Source organism: Podarcis gaigeae (assembly GCF_964106915.1).
Source record: "Podarcis gaigeae genome assembly, chromosome: 8".
In the NCBI taxonomy this organism is placed as follows: domain Eukaryota; kingdom Metazoa; phylum Chordata; class Lepidosauria; order Squamata; family Lacertidae; genus Podarcis; species Podarcis gaigeae.
Genome location: NC_139684.1, coordinates 29,340,245 through 29,359,333, shown reverse-complemented (window position 1 = coordinate 29,359,333; position 19,089 = coordinate 29,340,245). Strand labels below are relative to the sequence as shown.

Genomic DNA, 19,089 nt, shown 5'->3' with positions numbered 1-19,089 from the left:
AGAAATGTGCTTGTCCTATCAGTCCTAAGGGCTTAACTACACATGGGGGGGGGGGTGTGCGCTTGCACAGCTCCAAAAAAAAGAGGAAGTTCATCGTTAAAAAGGAGAACTAATAATAGGTCACAAATTTGTATAAAACTTACATGTTTATACATTTTCTCTACGTCCCCCCACTGTTGCAACTCGAGCTCTCGGCATTTCCCTCCTTCCTTCACTGGAGATTTTTAAGCAAGAGGTTGTATGCCCATCTGCCAGGGATTATTGAGCTGGTGGTTCCTTCAGGGGGTTAGACTAAATGACCCTTAGGGGTCCCATCTAACTCTTCGATTCTATTATTTTATGACATGTATATGTCAGTTTGCATTTCTTTGTACAGAAAGTATTGATCTGATGTGTAGGGGTCTTTCCTATTCTAATTAATTCAAGTGGGTTCTGGAAGTTTCTCTGTGTAAAAGAAACAAGCAGAAGGTTCATGATGTTTGGGTTATATCTTTAAAGAAGCTGAGTACAGCTGTCTTAAACTGGTTCTCTTATCTCTTTTTGTCAAGGTCATGCTGACTATAATAATAGGCCAGGAGTAGCCTGGGTTTCACTTTTCTCTTTCTGTTTTTCTTTTCTTCTGGTGTGGTGTTCTACACATAGTATGCTTAGTTGTTAAGGTTTAGACTTATAATAAGTTACAGTAAGTTAAAGTCAAGTCTGCTGCCCCTGGATTTCTTATGGACAGTGCCAATCCTGAATGTACTGTATTGGATTCATGACCATTCTTCTCCTTCTTTGGGGATCACTCGTAAGCCTTCAGTAGCAGTAAAGCTCTGCTGGATGAAATATTAATTGCCTATGGTCTGTTTTGGGGGGATCCTGCAACGTGTTTAAGTTTTTACTCTGCTAACTATAAGTCGGAGTTCTGCTCTGGATCAATATTGAGCAGTTACAGATAGGTAGCCGTGTTGGTCTGCCATAGTCAAAACAAAATAAAAAAATTCCTTCCAGTAGCACCTTAAAGACCAACTAAGTTAGTTCTTGGTATGAGCTTTCGTGTGCATGCACACTTCTTCAGATACCCAGGTATCTTCTTCTTCAGATACCCAGGTATCTTCTTCTTCAGGTATCTGAAGAAGTGTGTATGCACACGAAAGCTCATACCAAGAACTAACTTAGTTGGTCTTTAAGGTGCTACTGGAAGGAATTTTTTTATTTTGTTTTCAATATTGAGCACAATTTCATGACATTATTGGCAGAGCTACATCTTATTGGACTCAGTGGGCGCTAACAGTAACTTCTGAGTAGGCTCTGTAAGCAAGCAGGCTTACACCAACTTTCTCTCTCTCTCTTAAGCTCAGCTGGTAGAGCGCGAGACCCTTACTCTCAGGGTCGTGGGCGAAAGATTCCTCGTGAAAACCCTTGCGGTCTGATTCTATTGATGGCTCTTGCTTTGGTCTGTTCGGCGCTCGGCTTCCTCTGCCTGTGCTAGAATTCCTCCTCTCGGTGCGTGATTGCGTTGGCCTCGCCTGCTCTTGCGCCGGCGCACTGAAGCGAACGGGAGAGCTTGAAGAGAGAAGCGGCCCCGCCCACGTCGCGCATCACGGACGTCTCGTCGTCTCTAGCCATGGCGGACGAGGAGCTGGAGGCACTGCGCAAGCAGAGGATGGCCGAGCTGCAAGCCAAGCACGGGGTAAGCGGAGCGGAGGGCGTCGGGCCTGGACCGTCCCCTCACACGCGGGCGGGCGTCGCCTTCGGCGCTTCGCCCGGTTTCCTGGCCCACAGGCGAGGCCCCTCTGGCTGGCCGGCCAGGGGAAGGGCGGGCCTGGGCCTTCGGTTTTAATTGCATGGCGCTAGTCCTCACTGCGGGCTCAGGGCCGCCTCAGGCGTGGGAGGCAAGGCGGGAGGGGCGCAGAGACCACCCTGGGAGAAGTCAGAGGAAGAGACCCGTGTTTTGTGTATTATGCACGTCGGTATATACACGCACACGTGTGTTGGGATTATTTCCAATGCTACATATCTACTCACTCAGGAAACCCATTGAGTACGCTCACGAAATACAGGGGTGGCAGCACATCTCTTATTTTCAGGGTTTCCACTTCTTTGTTTCAGGAAAAAAAAAACCCAAAGCAGCTTACATCCAATATTAGCACAAACATCTCTCTTTTTTAAAAAAAAATGAATGAAGTTAACCAGTTGAAAGAGAGAAAACAAGGACTGATGGTCTGTCTGGTTTGGTTTTTTTGGGTTTACCCTACGTGGGCTTTTGTTCATGATTGTTGTCAACCATTAGCCCCACCCCCCACATCTTTATCCATGTAACCACCATGGGAGAGGTAGGTTAGGCCCAAGGTGGCCCAGCTAGTGTCATAGCTGAGTGGGGATTTGAACCCGTGTCTCCATGGCTGTATTCTGACATTGGCTATGCCACACTGGCTCTGAGTGGGAGGGAGCAGGGGTTCTATGATTCGGCCACTGTCTGGAAATAGGGCTCAGCGATTGTCAGTCCCAGCTCTTGGAAGGTTCTTAAATGACTTTGCTCCACTGCCCCACACCCAGTTGCCAACCTGGAGAAGGGGCTTGTGTCAAAAGCACTTGTCAGTCACCCACTAAGGTGGGCCTGTCAAATCTAGCCATTGACTAGGAATCTAGAGCCAGCCTTTGCAAAAACATTACTGGTACACAACATCTTTTTTGCCAGCTCAGCTGTTCTTATATGCCCATTTGTGGCATCAAAGGGGGAAAAAGAAACTTCTGTGAAGTTTTCTTGCCTGGTGACCTACAGGCAATTCTTACCACAGTTTGCAGGCATGTATTAAGTAACTTGTCCATCTGTGGGGCTGAAGTATAGCTACTTTCCCGTCTAAATTGGTAGATTCTATATTACCTGAAGGTTGCGTACTTCAACACCCTCAAAAGTTGACTCTCATCATTTAGGATCTAGTGCCTTCTCCCTACCTGGGAGCAGTAATAGCTGTGCATTTATGAGTTTTTCTGCATGAGAACAGTCCTGGCCATATATGTGTACTTTAGCGTTTGTTTGTTTGTTTGTTTGTTTGTACTTTTTCAGTAGTGCTATGCTTTACTACTAAACTGGTTCTTATTTCTAACATTTCAGGATCCTTCCAGTGACATCGCACAGCAAGAAGCAAAACAGAGGTAACAGAGGGGATGAAAACAAAAGCCACCTTTTCGGTAGACTGATACCCCTTTATTACGTCATGCACAGTAGCGGGGAGAAGGCACCCCTTCACATCTTAGGGTTTTTTTTTTGCTAGTATGATTGTATCCTGTAATCAGTATTACCACATGACTGGAAGCATGTTGTGAGATACATCTACTGCGAGTTATCCAGATTCATATCTCTGCAGGTGTGATGGTGGGATAAAATTAACTTTTAATATAATAATAAAAATTATAGGAAAAATGAAGGTGAAACAAATAAACAGCAGCAGAGGTATGGGCTGCCATGTTTGTATTTATTACTAAATTAAGTGTGATTTAGAGGCAGAAACAGAAGAGACACAGAACATTGGGACCAGTAGAGTTTCCCCCCTTTTTGTCATTCTCCTTAAATAAGGTTGCTATCCTTTTTGTCTTTATTAGAGCTTTACAATGCACATACTCTTCTAAATGGGTATGTAATCTTCCTGCATCAAGAGCCCACTGTTAAACGAGTGAGAGTTTAACCTTTGTAGGGGTTTGGTACTGAGCCATGAATAGCTTGTGATCTGCTTCTGAACTGAATGTGTTTCAAGTTTCCATAGTTGGATTCTCTTTCCCAGATAATAATAAATGAATTTGTGCTCAAATTCCACAGTAAATTCCATAAGGATAGTAGTTTAAATGATTTAAATATAATTGAGTACTAGCAATGTCTAAATATGAAATTTCCGGTTGTACAAAATGGTCCGTGTGTTTTACTTTCTTGCAATGCACTGCACATCTTCTGAAGCTATAATTTATCTGCATAATTTTTCTATTACAGGGAATCAGAAATGAGGAATAACATTTTGGCTCAGCTTTTGGATCAGGCAGCTCGTGCCAGATGTAAGCATCCATGATGTATTCTGACCAACTTCTAATACCTTTCTTTGAGTCCATCTTACTTAGATTGCACATACTTAACTTTACTAAAGGAAAATAATAGTGTTTTGGGTCCAGTTCTAGGCACACTTATGTGGGAAGTAGGTTTCAATTCTCACTGCATTTGCTTTTTCTGTTCTAAGGAGGATGCAGAGGAGATGCCACTGGATACTACTTTCTGAACTTATTGTTGATATATAGTTAATTATTCTAGAATGGTCATTAGTGAGGACTGCTGAGTTAAAAGCTGCTTCTGCAGAATAGTGTAGTGGTATTCCTAAATGTATTGGTGGGTGCTAAGCTAGGACTCTGGACTGGAGTTGACCTCAAGAGGATGGTTGATTGTTCCCCTTTGCACATATCTGCAGCTCTTGTCACTTGCTCCTGGATCCTGAAGCACTACAGTCTGAAGGCATTACTCTGGACTTTCCCCTCCGTCTAAATGTTGAGTGGAATGGAACAATCAGAAAGCAGGAGGGAAATGTAAAGATCCTAATAAGCCATGTTTGAACAAAGCAGTATACCGAGTTCCTTAAAATACAGTTTTCCTTTTTCATAAGACCAGGCATAGATCAGTAATCCATCTTAAAATAAGTTCAAGGCCTTTTGCAGTACTGTGAATAATAAGTCTTGCCTGACTTTAGTAATCTGGTGGTTTTTTTTAAAAAAATTGCAAAATATCTGTTGTCCTTTTTCAGTAAGTAATTTAGCGCTTGTGAAACCAGAAAAGGCAAAAGCGGTGGAGAATTACCTCATACAGATGGGCAGGTTTGGACAGTTAGGTGGGAAGGTAAGTGGAATCTCTGTCATGACTTCTTGATGAATCAAATATAGGAAATAACTTTCATGAAATACAGACTTATAAATAAATGTTCAAAGGCAGGCAGGCTTTGTGCATCACACAAAGCCGTGGTTTCGATTTAACCAGTTTATTGAACAAACCATGAATCGCCTCACAGACTAGCAAACAAGCTGCCGCTTGTTTCTCTGACATTTGGCTTGTTTTCCACCTGTTCCTGCTTTGTGTCTTTGTTGCCCGACAAAATGATGGTCAAGCAAGGGTTTGGATATCATGCTAAACCACAGTGATAACAAGCCGTGGTTAGGACGGCTGCAAACAACCATGGCTTCACCTTGTGGTTTGTTAGTAGAAAGCAAACACGGGTTATTCTGCTGGACTGAGTTTGCTGTTGCCTGAAAACAGAATGCCAAATGAGATGGAGCTCGTGTCTCACTTGGCAAGATAATTCTTACACATCCTGCAAAACATTGATTTATAAGCTTTGAAAAGTTGTACTATTATAGGATAATTCTCTAGCCTATTCACACTTGTTTCCGAATCGCTTTTTTTAGTCTTATATAAAAAGTTGATGAATCATTTTATGTGACATGGGGGATAGCTGATTACCTGTTAATGATGCTGTGGTGGTGGTCTTTGCTGTTTGGTTTTGTCCTTCCACTGTCATGATGCTCTGGATGAAAGTGTTACCTGTGTGTAGTGTTTAAGTTGCTTGTATAGGGTGTGTCCTTCTGCCCCCAGAGGGAGGCGAGGAGGAAATGTGCCATTCCCACCAAATGAGTATCTGCTACATGAGATTGTTTTTTTTTACTTCCTAGGTAACTGAACAAGGGTTGATAGAAATACTTGAAAAAGTGAGTCAGCAAACTGACAAGAAAACAACAGTAAAGGTAGGGCATCTTAAAAACTGGAGCCTGTTCGCCAATGGTAGAGTGGTCGCAGGATCACAGCATAGCCAGTATTTTTTGTTAAAGGTTTACTACATCTGCATGCTTCTTCCTGTATGAAGCTGACAGCTTATACAGAGCAGAAAATCTGTATATGGCTACTGCTTACAGTTTGGTGGGGTGGGTGTGGCCAGAATTGCAGCCTTGAACTCTTGGGAAGAGTAGGCAGGTGACTTCATCTCCGAGCTTAGTGCTATAGTGCTTCGCTCTAAGATGAGAGACAAAATATCCTCCAGTTTGTTCTTTTCAGAGTGCTTTAATCAGTCCAGGAGATAAAGCTGCCGGGGCCACTTCCTGCAGCTTGGTGGGATGTAGCCTACAAGCTGGCCCCTATTATCCCTTGATATAAAGACTATACTATTGTAATAGATTTGCTTCAATGTATCTTGAAAATACATATAGCAATACAGCAAGGCAATGAACAAATACTTGGGTATTGACTTTTAGGCTGGGCAGGAGCGAGATATGCAGCTGGCAAAAAACCTGGGAGCTTCCTTGCTTCACGCAGCTCTCTGCTTGCTCTTGTTCTCATAACACAAACAGGGAATTCTTGATTATTAAACTTGGCCTCAAAGTTATTTTCACCTACACTGTGTTTTCTCCCCTAGTTCAACAGAAGGAAAGTTTTGGATTCTGATGAGGAAGATTAATTGCTGAAAGGCAAATCATCTGGCGTATGTCAAGGAAAGTGTGCTGTGCCTGGCAGAAGCATAGATGAAAAGTTTACACTTTTTTTCCCCTGTACACATTTTTTTATATATAAAGGGATGATCTTGTGTTCTGTATAATAAAATTAAGTGAAATGGTTTTCTTAGACCGCTTTTATAGCAGAGGCCTGAAAAGTTGTGGTTCACTCCCTATCACTTGGACTTCATTTTTCCTTTGGACACTGCTATGCCACTGGCACCTGTGGGCAGCATGCTCGTCGTACTTCAGTGGCAACAGGATGCCTCGTAACCCAGCAGGGAATGAGAAAAGCTGCGTTGCAAGCAGCCTGCTGGTTTTGTCAAAGTTAGTAGAGTGGCATGTGCAGGAAACAAGATTTTGATTTGAATATGTAAGAATGGAGGCTGCTGTATAAACATGACATTCATGATCCTTTAACCACGGTTGAAGGATTTCGAGCAGCCATGGAGTTTTCCCATCCATGTGCAAGCTCTCCCTCCCCTTTCTCCCGAGGATGGTAACTAGAATTTGCTCTTAGGGCTTTTAAAGCCGTTTCAGCATCCTAGTGGACAGCAAATCTCGGTTAGCGTGGTTGGTTTTAAAGCATTGGTCTTCAGTTGGCATGTTGGGGCCTGATCTAAGGTAGATTGCAACAGGAGCACCACCACTGTACAGATAGGTTAGAAAATGGTCCCCAAATGTTGAAAACTACTGGTTTAAATGTTAAAGGATCATGATGTAATGTGTGAGTTACATGTCATGTCCGCTTGGGTACTGGAACACTTGCAGTATCACTGAACCAAAGCCAGAGGGGTTGGTTGATCAGAATATGGTTCCATGATACAGTATCTTGCTGGATGATCTGTTGCATTGAAAATTAGATAAATCTTGGTTGGCACGCTATGAAGCTTGAAATATCGTGTGCTTGGGAAATATTTCTCTCAAGAGATGTCTTTCCCCACCCCCTGCCATACATTTGCTAATAGCATGAGTGATTGAGAGTGATGCAACCAAAGTCAGGATCTTTAAAGCCCTTTTCATTTCAACAGAAGACTTAAGCATGTGCTTAAATCTTTCATATTAAAATTATTTAAAGGTTTAACAGCAGCTGGATTCTCTTAAATATCGTTCCAACACAGAACTGTGTAGACCAGGTGGTGAACCTTTGGCTCACCAGATGTCGCCAAACTGCAATTCCTGTCATCTCGCAGGCTAAAGGTTGGTAGCAGACAAAACATATTTGTTCTTATCCAAACTGCCTCCTTTTCTCAGGCAGCTATTGAAACAGCTGCCTGATTCCCCTGGCCATCATGGTGCCATTGTGACTTCAGGTTGTGCCTTTTTGTTGAATGCAAAATGAAATGGTTTTTGTATGTCTACTGTACCAACATCCCATGTAAGGCAGACTGTAAAAGGAGGAGGGGTTTGACCCTCTTCTTCACTGTGGAAGTGGAACATATAGAGTAAGAGCTTTGAAACATATTAAAATCTTTCCATAAAGAAACCTGAGTTGTAGAGAGCAATTATTTGTCCATTGTAATTGTATTAAAGACACTATAATTAGTGCACATTGACACTGGTGCACTAATTGTTTACAGCTGTGGCCAAATGCCTCTTTCTTTGGGATAAAGCAGGGAAGACACCATTCCCCGTGTCTCTGGGTGCTGTAAAGCATTAGGCACTGATTTTTGAAAAAACCAATGCATGTTGCTCCCTGCCCCCTCTACAATGCTCATATCAAACTTGATAATTTTTCACAATTGCATACAAGGGAACTTGTTTACAGTAGAGGCTTAGGATGACCCAGAATGCATTGCTTTTCTCCTGCTTCCAGACTCCACAGAAGCACCCATACCTTCATGCAACTAGATCTGTGTTGCTAAAACTGGAACATGAGCAACAGGCTATAAAGTTTTCAGAAAATGCTTTATGGCAGCAGCTCCCATCAACCAGCAAGCTGCAATTCATGACTTACCATAAATAAAGAGTCCCACATTAAGAGCATAGATTAGTTAATTTTACTATTTCTTTCTCTCTCCCATCATTTGGCACAAGTCAAAGGCATGTAAGAAAACTAGGTGAACTCAATTACTTAGTAGAAAAATATACTTTTCCTTGTCCTTCAGGAGCCCACTAGCATTCTACCTTTTTATATACCTTGCACTAACATTCTGAACAGAGAAATATTAAACAATAAAAACCCAATGTATTGTTTACAAATATTACATAAAAACAGAATTGGAATTGACAAAAGTTATTGTGCTGTTCAAGTGATAATTCAACCCCTCTTAAAAATAAAAATAAAGAATGGAATGTTTACCAAAATGATGCTCCATTACTAAAAGTGCCCCCGTCTATCAATCTGGAAGTGTCTTTTCAAGTAAGGTCAACTAAGCAGCTCTTCCAAGACCTGGTGGATACAGATGTACTCTCTAGCTAGACTCATTGCATTTAGTGGAATCGTATTATTGTGCCATGCATATTTGCTATTTTAAATTAAATAGGGTACGGTTGTAGTCTCAATACAAGTATTTGAGAATATGTTCACTAATGTGGGCTGCTACATAAAATAAAATGATTCAAAATCCAAGTCTCAACTCTGCTAGTCCTGCTCTCCATAAGAAGATGTACCCTTTATTTATAAAACAGTGACTATAACCTCCCTCACTTCCAACTACCCATATATGGCCCGTGTTTCAATAAAATAAATGAGAACCAAAGGATCTGTGCAATCTTGCCCTTTGTGTCAAACTATGCTGCCGGTGTGTGTAATTCCTTTCAACAATTGGTGCAAACTAGTAGTGCAAAAATGGAAAGAAACTGCTGTCTTTTCAAACTATAATTATGTAGGCCTTGGAAGTCCCATAGGTATTCTGTTCCAAACTTACACCCATTACAGTTATATCTGATTTCAAGACTTCAAGTACAGACTAATGTGTCTCATAGTTTTTGATATCTCCATATACATCTCAGTTGTGTGTCTGTTTAAAATGGATCACACCTGTTGGGTTTTGTGGATCCAACTGCAAATAAACAGCCCTTCTGTCTCCAACTGCAAACTGTGTTGGTTGAGGGAGGAGATGTTCCTCTTCCTGCCAGTCTTCACATTGCAGTTTTGAATCCCTTGATCCTAAGGATTCTTTGATTCTTGAAAAGAGTGGAACTGACGCCAATTGGTGTTGTTGCTGCTGCTTTTGGTTACAAACTTGCTTCTTTGCCAGTGTTTTCGAAAGCATCAATCATCAGAGCAGCCTTCCAGTGAAGAAACGGGGGCATCTCTGGATAAATTGTGGATGTCATCTGCATCTGAAAGGGCCACATTAACAGTGTGTCTCCGATGCATTAGTTTACTTCTAAGAGGAGCTGCTGCCACATCAGACTCGACTTCATCCAGTGTGGGCTCCCCTCTGCTGCTGGAGTCAAGGATCTGCACCCTGCTTTGTTTTAAAGGATCCACGGGCTTTAGCTTGCTCTTATCAAAGCTCTTAATAGCTAACTTGAGAATCAAAACAAAAAAGAGCACGTTAAGATGTTTTATTTTTATCTGGCTGATAAATCTAAAGCAAATACCATTAAAAGTTTCTCCTACTAATCAGCTGCTACCCTCCTGTAACTTCAGCCCAGTGGGTCAAGTCTGGCTTTCTGGGGCAGCAAAAAACAACTCTTTGCCTTCCTCTTTGTGAAAGCCTTTAAAGAGTGCTATCCTGCCTACGCCCCCTACCCCCGCCTCCAATATCTTTAACCAATATCTCTCCTCCCCCCCCATCCCTGACCATCCTGATTGTCTTTTTCTGAACCAATTCATCTACTGGACCTCTCCACTAGATAAAATATAGGGGAGAAGGAATGGATCATTCAAGTGAGATGCACTCCATGTTGAGGAAGGGGCTATGGCTGGCACACCTTAATTATGTCCTGCCCTTCCTCCCAAGGAGGTCACAGTGGGAGACATCGGGATTCTCCCATTTTTATCTTCATAAAATGCCAGGTGAGTGTGTGTGACTGTTGAGTAAGCTTACAACCAACTCTGTAGCAAGTTGGGGTCTGAAATCAGGTCTCCCCAGGCATAGACTCTTGTCTATTATGATGCATATCCAGCACATTTGTAGAACTAACACCCCAAGAATCTCAGCCACCACTTATTTTAGTTTGCAATTTTTTGTAAACCGCTTTGAGGGGTTTTTTCTACAACCAAGCCCTTCATTTCAAACCTGTCTTCCTACCTGATGCAGTAATTCATCATTAAAGTTAGGGACGCTTTTATCTCTCGTTATAGTTTCCCGCAAGTCTTTTGACCTAAAGACACAAACAAACAAGGTTAAAAGAAACTTGGTTACATTTTGGTACAAGTAACTCAGTACAGCAGTGTATATCTGCCAGCCACCAGGTGGCGGTATTTCAGTAACAAAACCTGCTCCGTTGCCTTTGCTGAAAATTCTTAATATTTGACCTTCCTGGGGTATAAATGTCATGAGTTGTCCTTTGGAGTCTAAGTGTACAAAGGTCAGAAGACAAGTCATTTAATTTTACCCTTAGGAGCATCAGCTACTTTTCCAACAGTCTAAATTAGGGACAGCCAGCTTGCGTATTGGATTCTTTATTCCCCAGCCACTAATTGAGGCGTCACAGAATGTTGTACAACCTGACCTCTTTGCAGGTGCTCAGGCTCTTTAAACGAAGTCAGTGCAACCTAAGCAGTGGAGGTGTCACTGTGACACACTTGGACATGGCTGGGACATCGTGAGTTGGATTCAAAAGTGCCCTTCCATTTGGGGTTCAACAGACACTCCTTCAAACTGATGTGGAGGGAGACAAATTTTGGCAGTTTCCCTACATGCTCCATCTCTTCAGAGGGATGGTGAACCTTTCTAAATAGAAATGGAGGAGTGGCAGAGAGAAACCAGCAAAAATCATTCTTTGATCCATTTACAGGGGCCTCCACAGGATCAAAGCTCCCCGTGTTCACAGAATGTCAACTTCCCATGGGGCACCTTTGGATGTGACCCTATTTATTGAAAAACATTTCTGTCTCCCTTTCTATATTTTAGGATTCACTAACCAGGTGGCATATGCAAAGGCTGGAACCAAAAGAGAAGCACAAGGGCTTTTCAGCCATCCTCTCTGCTGCAGCTCCCTGTGCCGTCTCTGAAAGTTGCCTCAAGTAGTAGAGACCTGACCGAGCTGCATTCTGTTAAGTGCCAAATGGTGTGTCAGAAGGGGAAACTATGGTTTCCAGCATTGGAATAAGCCAATGTAATTGAACCAACTTCAAACCCTGGTTTGTTCTGATGCTAGTAATAATAATATAATAATTTCTTATTTATACCCCGCCCATCTGGCTGGGTTTCCCCAGCCACTCTGGGCGGCTTCCAACAAAACACTAAAATACAATAACCTATTAAACATTAAAAGCTTCCCTAAACAGGGCAGCCTTCAGATGTCTTCTAAAAGTTTGGTAATTTTTCTTTCGACATCTGGTGAGAGGGCATTCCACAGGGCGGTAACCATAGTAACCATAGTTTTTTTCAGTTGGGACAAAAGATGAAACAATAGTTAATTGAAGACCTCCTGGTGTGTTGGCTCATACTATGGAAGGGCTAAACAAAAGGGCAAAAAGCTTGTCCCAGCTCCTGCTCAAATGAAGACCTCAAACTCAGGTTACGGTTTCTATCAAAATATGGAATGTTTAGATCGGCACGACATAGGCAAGCCCTGTTCAAATGCACAGCAGGTGCTACATATGTCTGCACAAGCAAAGGCATTGATCCATCCACCAGTGACACTCCCCCTGCAACCCCTTTATAAAGGAAAGCAGGGAAAGTGGTGGGCACAGTAAGCCCAGTGAGCTTCATGGCTGTCGAGTGGGGATTTGAACCCTGGTCTCCCAGGTCCTAGTTTGACACTAACTACCACACCAGATCCAGTAGTGATGTATGGAAGTGAGAGCTGGACCATAAAGAAGGCTGATCGCCGAAGAATTGATGCTTTTGAATTATGGTGCTGGAGGAGACTCTTGAGAGTCCCATGGACTGCAAGAAGATCAAACCTCTCCATACTGAAGGAAATCAGCCCTGAGTGCTCACTGGAAGGACAGATTGTGAAGCTGAGGCTCCAGTACTTTGGCCACCTCATGAGAAGAGAAGACTCCCTGGAGAAGACCCTGATGTTGGGAAAGATGGAGGGCACAAGGAGAAGGGGACGGCAGAGGACGAGATGGTTGGATAGTGTTTTTGAGGTTACCAGCATGAGTTTGACCAAACTGCGGGAGGCAGTGGAGGACAGAGGTGCCTGGCGTTCTCTGGTCCATGGGGTCACGAAGCGTCGGACACGACTAAACGACTAAACAACAACAACAACACCACACCAGATTGGCTTGGAAGACATCCTGCAGCTCCAGCCCAATTGAAGACTGCATGCAGTGTTATCTGATGCTTTGGCAGTACCGGCAGGCAGCACTCGGAAGGCAGTTTTTGAAGCTTACTTGTTAAAGCGGTTGATTGACTGGACCAGCTGAAGGCGCCGGGTGACGAGATCGTCTGCTATCTCGGGAGATTTAAAGCTGACTGCAGGTTTAAGTAACGAAAACCATTAAATTGGCATACTTCTTTAGCAATCAAGTCCACACAATCCTGAATTAAGAATGAATTAGGAATTAAGAATGAATGAAAGCCACCTAACTTTTAAAAGCCACCGAAGCTGTAGAGATGCCTGAGCAGCTTGGCATCATTGCTACAGCGGGTCGAGAATCCTAAGATCCGGTCTGTGCCTGAACTCAGGCATCAGGAAGAATGAGGCGGGAACTGAATCAGAAGAATGGACTGCACCACTTCAGGTGTTGGGAGGGGAGATCAAACCTTCCTCCCTTATATGCAGGGAAGTTTGAATACGTGTTTAATAAAGGCATTCTCACCTGCACGTCCATTCTGCCAATGCAGGTGATTTGACCGCCTCATTCTGCTGCCTGCAGAACATGAAAATTGTCCAAAACCCAGAAAGTGGTTTTGTTCAACATGGCACCCTGTCTAGCATATGCTGTACTCCATACATTCACATGGCCATCTGCAAAACATACAGGCTGAGCAGAGGGCCATGAAGCAACCTATGTGGCCCCCGCATCACCACCCAGTCCACTCCCAAACCTTTCAAAAATCCCTCCTTATGGCAAGGTCTCCTAGAATAAACTTCATGAGGATCAACTCCTTAGTGCTGGCTGCAGAAAACGGCAGGTGCAAAAATATCCCTGTGGGGATTGAATTACATTAGCAAGAATACTGGGCTGTTGTCAATCATTCCCACTTAGGGCAGGAAACAATCATCTTGGAGTAAACTGGGTGGGGCTATAAAAGGAAAGACAGAGCCTTGCCCATCCCAGGTAACAACACCGGATCAGGGTTGGCTCCTGTTCTTTTTTAAAAAGAAAGCTTAGAATTATTTAAGCTGCCAGTGACATCTCTGCTTACACAACGGGAAAACAAAGGTATTTAGCTCTCCTAGGACTGATCTGACCCCAGGTGTTGACACAAAGTGCATTAGGTAACATCTACCTGCATTAGGCAGGGATCAGGCACCTGCTCTGCATCTCCAGTAAGGAGGGTCAGGTGATGGGAAAGCTCTCTGGTTGAGACCCTAGGGCAGTGATGACCAAACTTGGCCCTCCAGCTGTTTTGGGACTACAATTCCCATCATCCCTGACCACTGGTCCTGTTAGGCATGATGGGAGTTGTAGTCCAAAAACAGCTGGAGGGCCAAGTTTGGCCATCACTGCCCTAGGGAGCTGCTGGCAGCCTCAGTAGACAATGGGGAAATAGCTAGTTCTGGCACATTCTTAGGTTCTTGACCAAAAAAACTGAGCAGAGTAGCCACAGCAGCCCTTTTGCCAGCACTAGGGACAGGACATGGCCCAGTGGTAGAGTACATGCTTTGCATTAGAAGGTCCCAGATTCAATCCTTGTGTATTCACTTACAAGGATCTGAAGTAGTGGGTGATGCCTTTTTCTACCTGAGACCCTGGTGCTAAATGGACCAATGGACCAAAATGCCACACTCACTTTTTTTCCTGCTCTTCCCAGCCACGTGAGATCTGCAGTCAGTCTTTCTTCCCTCTTCTGAGGTTACTACGGTCCTCAGCAGCTCAAGGATACCCGATTTCTTTAAATTAGGTGGGACAAAAAGAGGAGGTAGTTTCTCATTTAAAAAATACTTTATTTTATTTTATTGCTGTATGTTATATGAAGCTGTCCAACAGCACTGTTGTTTTGGTGCTTTGCAGCAAAAAAATGATCAAATACAATTAACATATAATAAAATAACATATTTCTAGCATAAGAACTTCCAGCACAATGAATGAAAATGCCACTTAACAGTGGTTCAGAATACTGTAAAAACAAGTTTTTAAAGGGCTGGGGTGTATAATAAAGAAGCAGGTACATTTTCCGAGCATCATGACCGTTCTGGATTCTTGGAATATTTTACTACAGTCAAACAATGGATGGATGATGGACAATATCTGACCAATCATTGATCAGCAAGCTAGTCCTACCAATTACCACACTCCTACTTTTGTTGTCTATGTCAGGGGGTCCCAAACTCCCACCCGCCCCCACCCATGGAGCACTTGAAAAATGTTGAGGGTCTTGTCAGACCTCTTCATAATTTTTTTTGCCCATTGTAGCAATTGGAATGCATTGTGCTAGATGCTGTATGTTTTTTTAATTGTGTTTTTACTGCTTTTTATTTCTTACATTTTCTTGTATTGCAATTTGGATTCCATAGAACTCAAAGTGCAAGTGTCCTTCGCAGACACTCTCAAATCCACCTGACTAAAGCTGTGGTCCACAAACCACCGTCCGGGAGCCCCTGATCTGTGTCGCTTGAGAATTATAGCTTCAGGCTAAAGCTGAAGCCAATCACCCCCCACTGAAATCTCTGGCTGATAATGCATCAGTCCAGATGGAGGCTGGTAGGCTTACTGTACTTGTGGGCTAGCAAGTTCCTCCTGTGGACAAATGGGCCACTTACAGGCTCAGCGTAGTCACGGGGCGTGCACTGTCTGTTGTTCCGAGCATGTGCTGATGCGCCGTGCTGCAGCAGGAGCCGCACCAAAGGCTCATAGCTCCCGATCACAGCTTTATGGAGTGGTGTGTTGCCTTGGTTGTTGGACAGGTTAACCGAGGCCCCGTTCTGAAGGGAAAGAAAGGATGGCAAAGGACATTCAAGCGATGATACTGAAAGGAGGTCACACGGAAACGGCAAGTTCTTATACTTCTTTCAGTATCTCAAAATGGTACCGATGAGGAAGTTGCATCAACTTTTACTATGTTATCTGTTGGGGGTCTGTGGCAGAGGATCTTTCCTGTCTCCCATCTGATCCTCTTAAACTTTAGATGGCAGGGATTGAACCTGCATGAAACGTATCTGCTCTGTCAGTACAAGACGGTCCCCCTCTCAAATTCTTCCTTTGTCTTATTTACATCCCACTTTTCATCCAAGAAGCTGAAGGTGACATACATCTCCCTCCCGCCCCCATTTTATCCTCACATCAACCCTGTGAGGTTGGCTCAGAGTAAGGTCCACCGGTGAGCTTCATGGGTTAAATGTGATATTTGAATCTAGGTCTCCAGTCAGTCCACAATGGCTCTTCCAATATGGAAATATGGGTTTTAATGTAACAAATTGACAAGGGCAGATCTACTCTCTCATTTCATGCTATCAACAGAAAGGCAATGATTAAGCAATCCATTCATCCCACTGTGCTTTCCATTGAAAAGTAGCAGCCTGGTTCAGACAAAATGGGAAACCACTGAGTTTACCATTATGTCAATGAACCTGCAGGAGCCGTGAACTTGCCTTCTTCCTTTTCTTCCTCTTTGCTGCCACAAGGAGGAGACAGGCAGCTTTCACTTCTGCTTTTAAATAAACCACAGTTCTGAACTGTGGCTTGTTTCAAACTGGAGGCCAACGCTTCATTGTAGCTGCAATTGTTTTTTTTTAATATATATATATTTATATATAAATATTTATTAAGATTTTTATAAGAAAAAAGCATAAGTAACAAACAACATTGCTTATATCATACACAAAAATTCATAACTTGTTTGGACTTCCTCACGTCTCCTGCTCCCACTTACATTGTTAAAAGGTTTTTCAAGCAAATTATCATCTTGTTTACAATCTTATAGCTACAATTGAAGGGGGGCAGAGTTCTTCACACAACAGGAAACCACGGTTTCCCATTATGCCTGAACCAGACCAGCGAGCTGAATCTAAAGATGCCCTTCCAGATACAGAAGAAATGTGAAACTACATCCAAATGTGCTATTGCACAACAGGATGCCTGGGGAGTGCTATGTAATCCAGCTGCTTCTGCACTAAGTGCACCCATGCACAGCTCTTGCAGAAGCATTTGCATAGCTGCACAATAATCTATTTTCCTTCCGCTCTGAATCCCAGCCCACTATGCTCACATGATAAGGTGAGTTCATCTGCAGTAGCTGATCTGTAACTGACATTTAATATAACAAAGGGCAAGTTTATACAAATGAATGCCAGCATGAAGCTTAGATTTCCCCCACTTTTCTCTTATGGAAGGGATGGAGAAGCTGTGGTCCTCCAGGCAATTGTGAACTCCCTTTCCCATCAACCCTTGTCAACCTGGTCACTCAATGATGATGGGGAGGGACAGAGCTTCCCCAATCATACTTTAGGGCAGTGGTCTTCAACCAGTGTGCCATGGGCAACACTGGCGTCTTTCCTTCCCTCCCTCCTCTGATGCCCTCTTGTGTCTCTGCTTCCCAAAGGCTTGCACAGATGTTTGTTGCAGCAGCTCTGGCTACAAGCTCCGCAGGTGAATGGTGCCTCTGGGGCTGGCCAGGGGGTGCTTTCCAGGCCCCTGTGGAGCAGTGTGAAGAGGCACTTCTCTTTGGTGGTGGTGGGGCAGCTCAGAGACCAGGAGTGGCAGCTGCCACCACCCAGAGGACTCCCAAGGAAAGGGGAGGAGGCTGAGGGAACACTCCACAAAGGAAGGTGTTTGAAAAAGGGTGAGAGGCTGCCAGCTCTGCAGGCAAAGGGTGATATAACTGGGCTCCTGAGCCCTACAGGGGTGCTACAGAAAGACGTTAGTTGGTCAAGGGAGCCATGGACACAAAAAGGTTGAAAACCTCTGCTTTAGGGCAACCCATCCTTTAAAATGTACTCTCAAAATGCTGAAATTAAGAGCAGAGTATGATGAAAAGTCCTCTGCTGTTCGGAATGTTGCCAGATCTGCCACCTCATGATGACTGAATATGAAAAATAAATACCACAGTCAAAAGAAAGAAAGGAAAATATGAAAATACCCAAAGGTTCCTTACCTCTAACAAAAAGGCCGCTATCTCTAGATAGCCATTCAAGCAGGCATAAATTAAAGGAGTGTTTCCATAAATGTCCTTTTTATTTTGTTTAGCTTTATACTCTATCAGGCACTTTACCACCTGTGGAAAAAAGGAAAGAAGTGTTACCATGGCAGCTTTGAACAGTTTCAACACACGCAAAAACCAGAAGTAAAAGGGTTCAAGCCCCCTGCATTTTCTCAATCTTTCTTTCTATAGACGAAACCAACTCACATTAATACTTTGTAAAGCACAGGCGCAAGCAAGATTATTATCGGCATAGTGAGTGCAGTTGCTCATCTTGTGCCTGGCCCCATCCATACACTCAAAGAGAGCTATCATGGACTTGGGCAAATCCCAAGGTGTGCAAAAGTGGAAACAAAATTGGGTTGGTGGAAGAGCCTTGCTGGATCAGGCCAAAGGGCACCCCTTTGTTCTCATGGTGGTCGACCAGATGTCTCTAATGGGAAGCCCGCAGGCAAAACCCAAGCAAAAGAGTGCTCTTCCCTCCTGAGGTTTCCAGCAACTGGTATTCAGCAGCTTTTACTGCCTCCAACAGTGGAGGTCTGCTGTGGAATATCCTGCCAGCACAGATTCAGCAGGCACCTTGTCTGCAAGCTTTAAAATGCCTGCTGAAAACTCTTATATTTCGCCAGGCAAAATATACAAGCAATTAAGTATGCATCCCCTGCAATGGTCTTCTTTTTATGAGTTTACTGTATGTTTTTGTATTGTTGTAAGCCGCTGTGATATATTTTAATGATGCAGCGGTATATAAATAAGTAAGGTCGAAGAGGAGACTTCCCTGCTACAACCCTTACCTGAAAGTGCCCGTTCTGACTGGCGAGGTGGAGAGGTGTCGCGTGGTGAGCATCCTTTGCCTCCAGGTTGGCTCCGTGCTTCAGTAAGAGGGAGACCAAGTCCGCATGTCCATGGAGCGAGGCCACGTGCAGCGGCGTCAGGCCCTCTTGGTTTGTGATGTTGACTCCGAGGCCGTTGGAGGGAACTCGGAAGAGTTTCTATCGGGAGGAAGAAAGGGAAATTCCATCAGAGCCTTCTCAGCTGACAAGTAAGCAAACATCCCACGGCAGCCACCGCCTGGAATTCAGCGCTGCCTTGGAAACTTCAGAGTGCTATTTGTGTGCTGAGATGATGCAAATGTATTGGTGCAAACTCACCATTATTATGAACAGTGATTTATTAAGTAGCAGTAGTAGCATTAAGTGCCTTAAACTACTATGCA

At 43.6% G+C, this 19,089-nt stretch overlaps 2 protein-coding genes across 12 annotated transcripts in view; one reads left to right on the top strand and one right to left on the bottom strand.

The window, feature by feature from the left end:
• The first annotated feature begins 423 nt into the window (after window positions 1-423).
• On the top strand, window positions 424-7,984 carry PDCD5 (programmed cell death 5). 2 transcript variants are annotated; one of them, XM_083750585.1, is made up of 7 exons: window positions 424-930; window positions 1,217-1,675; window positions 3,101-3,141; window positions 3,971-4,032; window positions 4,767-4,858; window positions 5,686-5,757; window positions 6,423-7,984. In XM_083750585.1, the coding sequence occupies exons 2-7, from the start codon at window positions 1,610-1,612 to the stop codon at window positions 6,462-6,464; spliced, it is 375 nt and encodes a 124-aa protein (XP_083606711.1). In that variant the 5' UTR covers window positions 424-930; window positions 1,217-1,609; the 3' UTR covers window positions 6,465-7,984. The 2 variants fall into 2 exon arrangements, with proteins under 2 accessions (XP_083606711.1, XP_083606712.1); XM_083750586.1 differs by lacking the exons at window positions 424-930; window positions 6,423-7,984 and adding an exon at window positions 5,812-5,837 and having other exon boundaries at window positions 1,523-1,675; window positions 5,686-5,779.
• ANKRD27 (ankyrin repeat domain 27) overlaps window positions 6,577-19,089 on the bottom strand; it is a 71,042-nt gene continuing 58,529 nt past the window's right edge. For all 10 annotated transcript variants that reach the window (XM_083750446.1, XM_083750449.1, XM_083750454.1 and 7 more), the window contains 7 exons: window positions 18,668-18,865; window positions 17,829-17,948; window positions 15,499-15,660; window positions 14,529-14,628; window positions 12,962-13,043; window positions 10,704-10,776; window positions 6,577-9,976 (listed from right to left, as the gene is read on the bottom strand). In XM_083750446.1, the coding sequence (XP_083606572.1) occupies window positions 9,716-9,976; window positions 10,704-10,776; window positions 12,962-13,043; window positions 14,529-14,628; window positions 15,499-15,660; window positions 17,829-17,948; window positions 18,668-18,865 (996 nt within the window). In that variant the 3' untranslated portion in view covers window positions 6,577-9,715. The remainder of the gene's footprint in view (window positions 9,977-10,703; window positions 10,777-12,961; window positions 13,044-14,528; window positions 14,629-15,498; window positions 15,661-17,828; window positions 17,949-18,667; window positions 18,866-19,089) is intronic.

What these genes read in the sequence shown, in the direction of transcription:
- PDCD5 (XM_083750585.1), top strand. Translation starts at nt 1,610, where the DNA reads ATGGCGGACGAGGAGCTGGAGGCACTGCGCAAGCAGAGGATGGCCGAG. An exon ending in TCAGGCAGCTCGTGCCAGAT is followed by an intron (nt 4,033 to 4,766) that starts GTAAGCATCCAT and finishes GTCCTTTTTCAG; the next exon opens with TAAGTAATTTAGCGCTTGTG. An exon ending in TTGGACAGTTAGGTGGGAAG is followed by an intron (nt 4,859 to 5,685) that starts GTAAGTGGAATC and finishes TTTACTTCCTAG; the next exon opens with GTAACTGAACAAGGGTTGAT.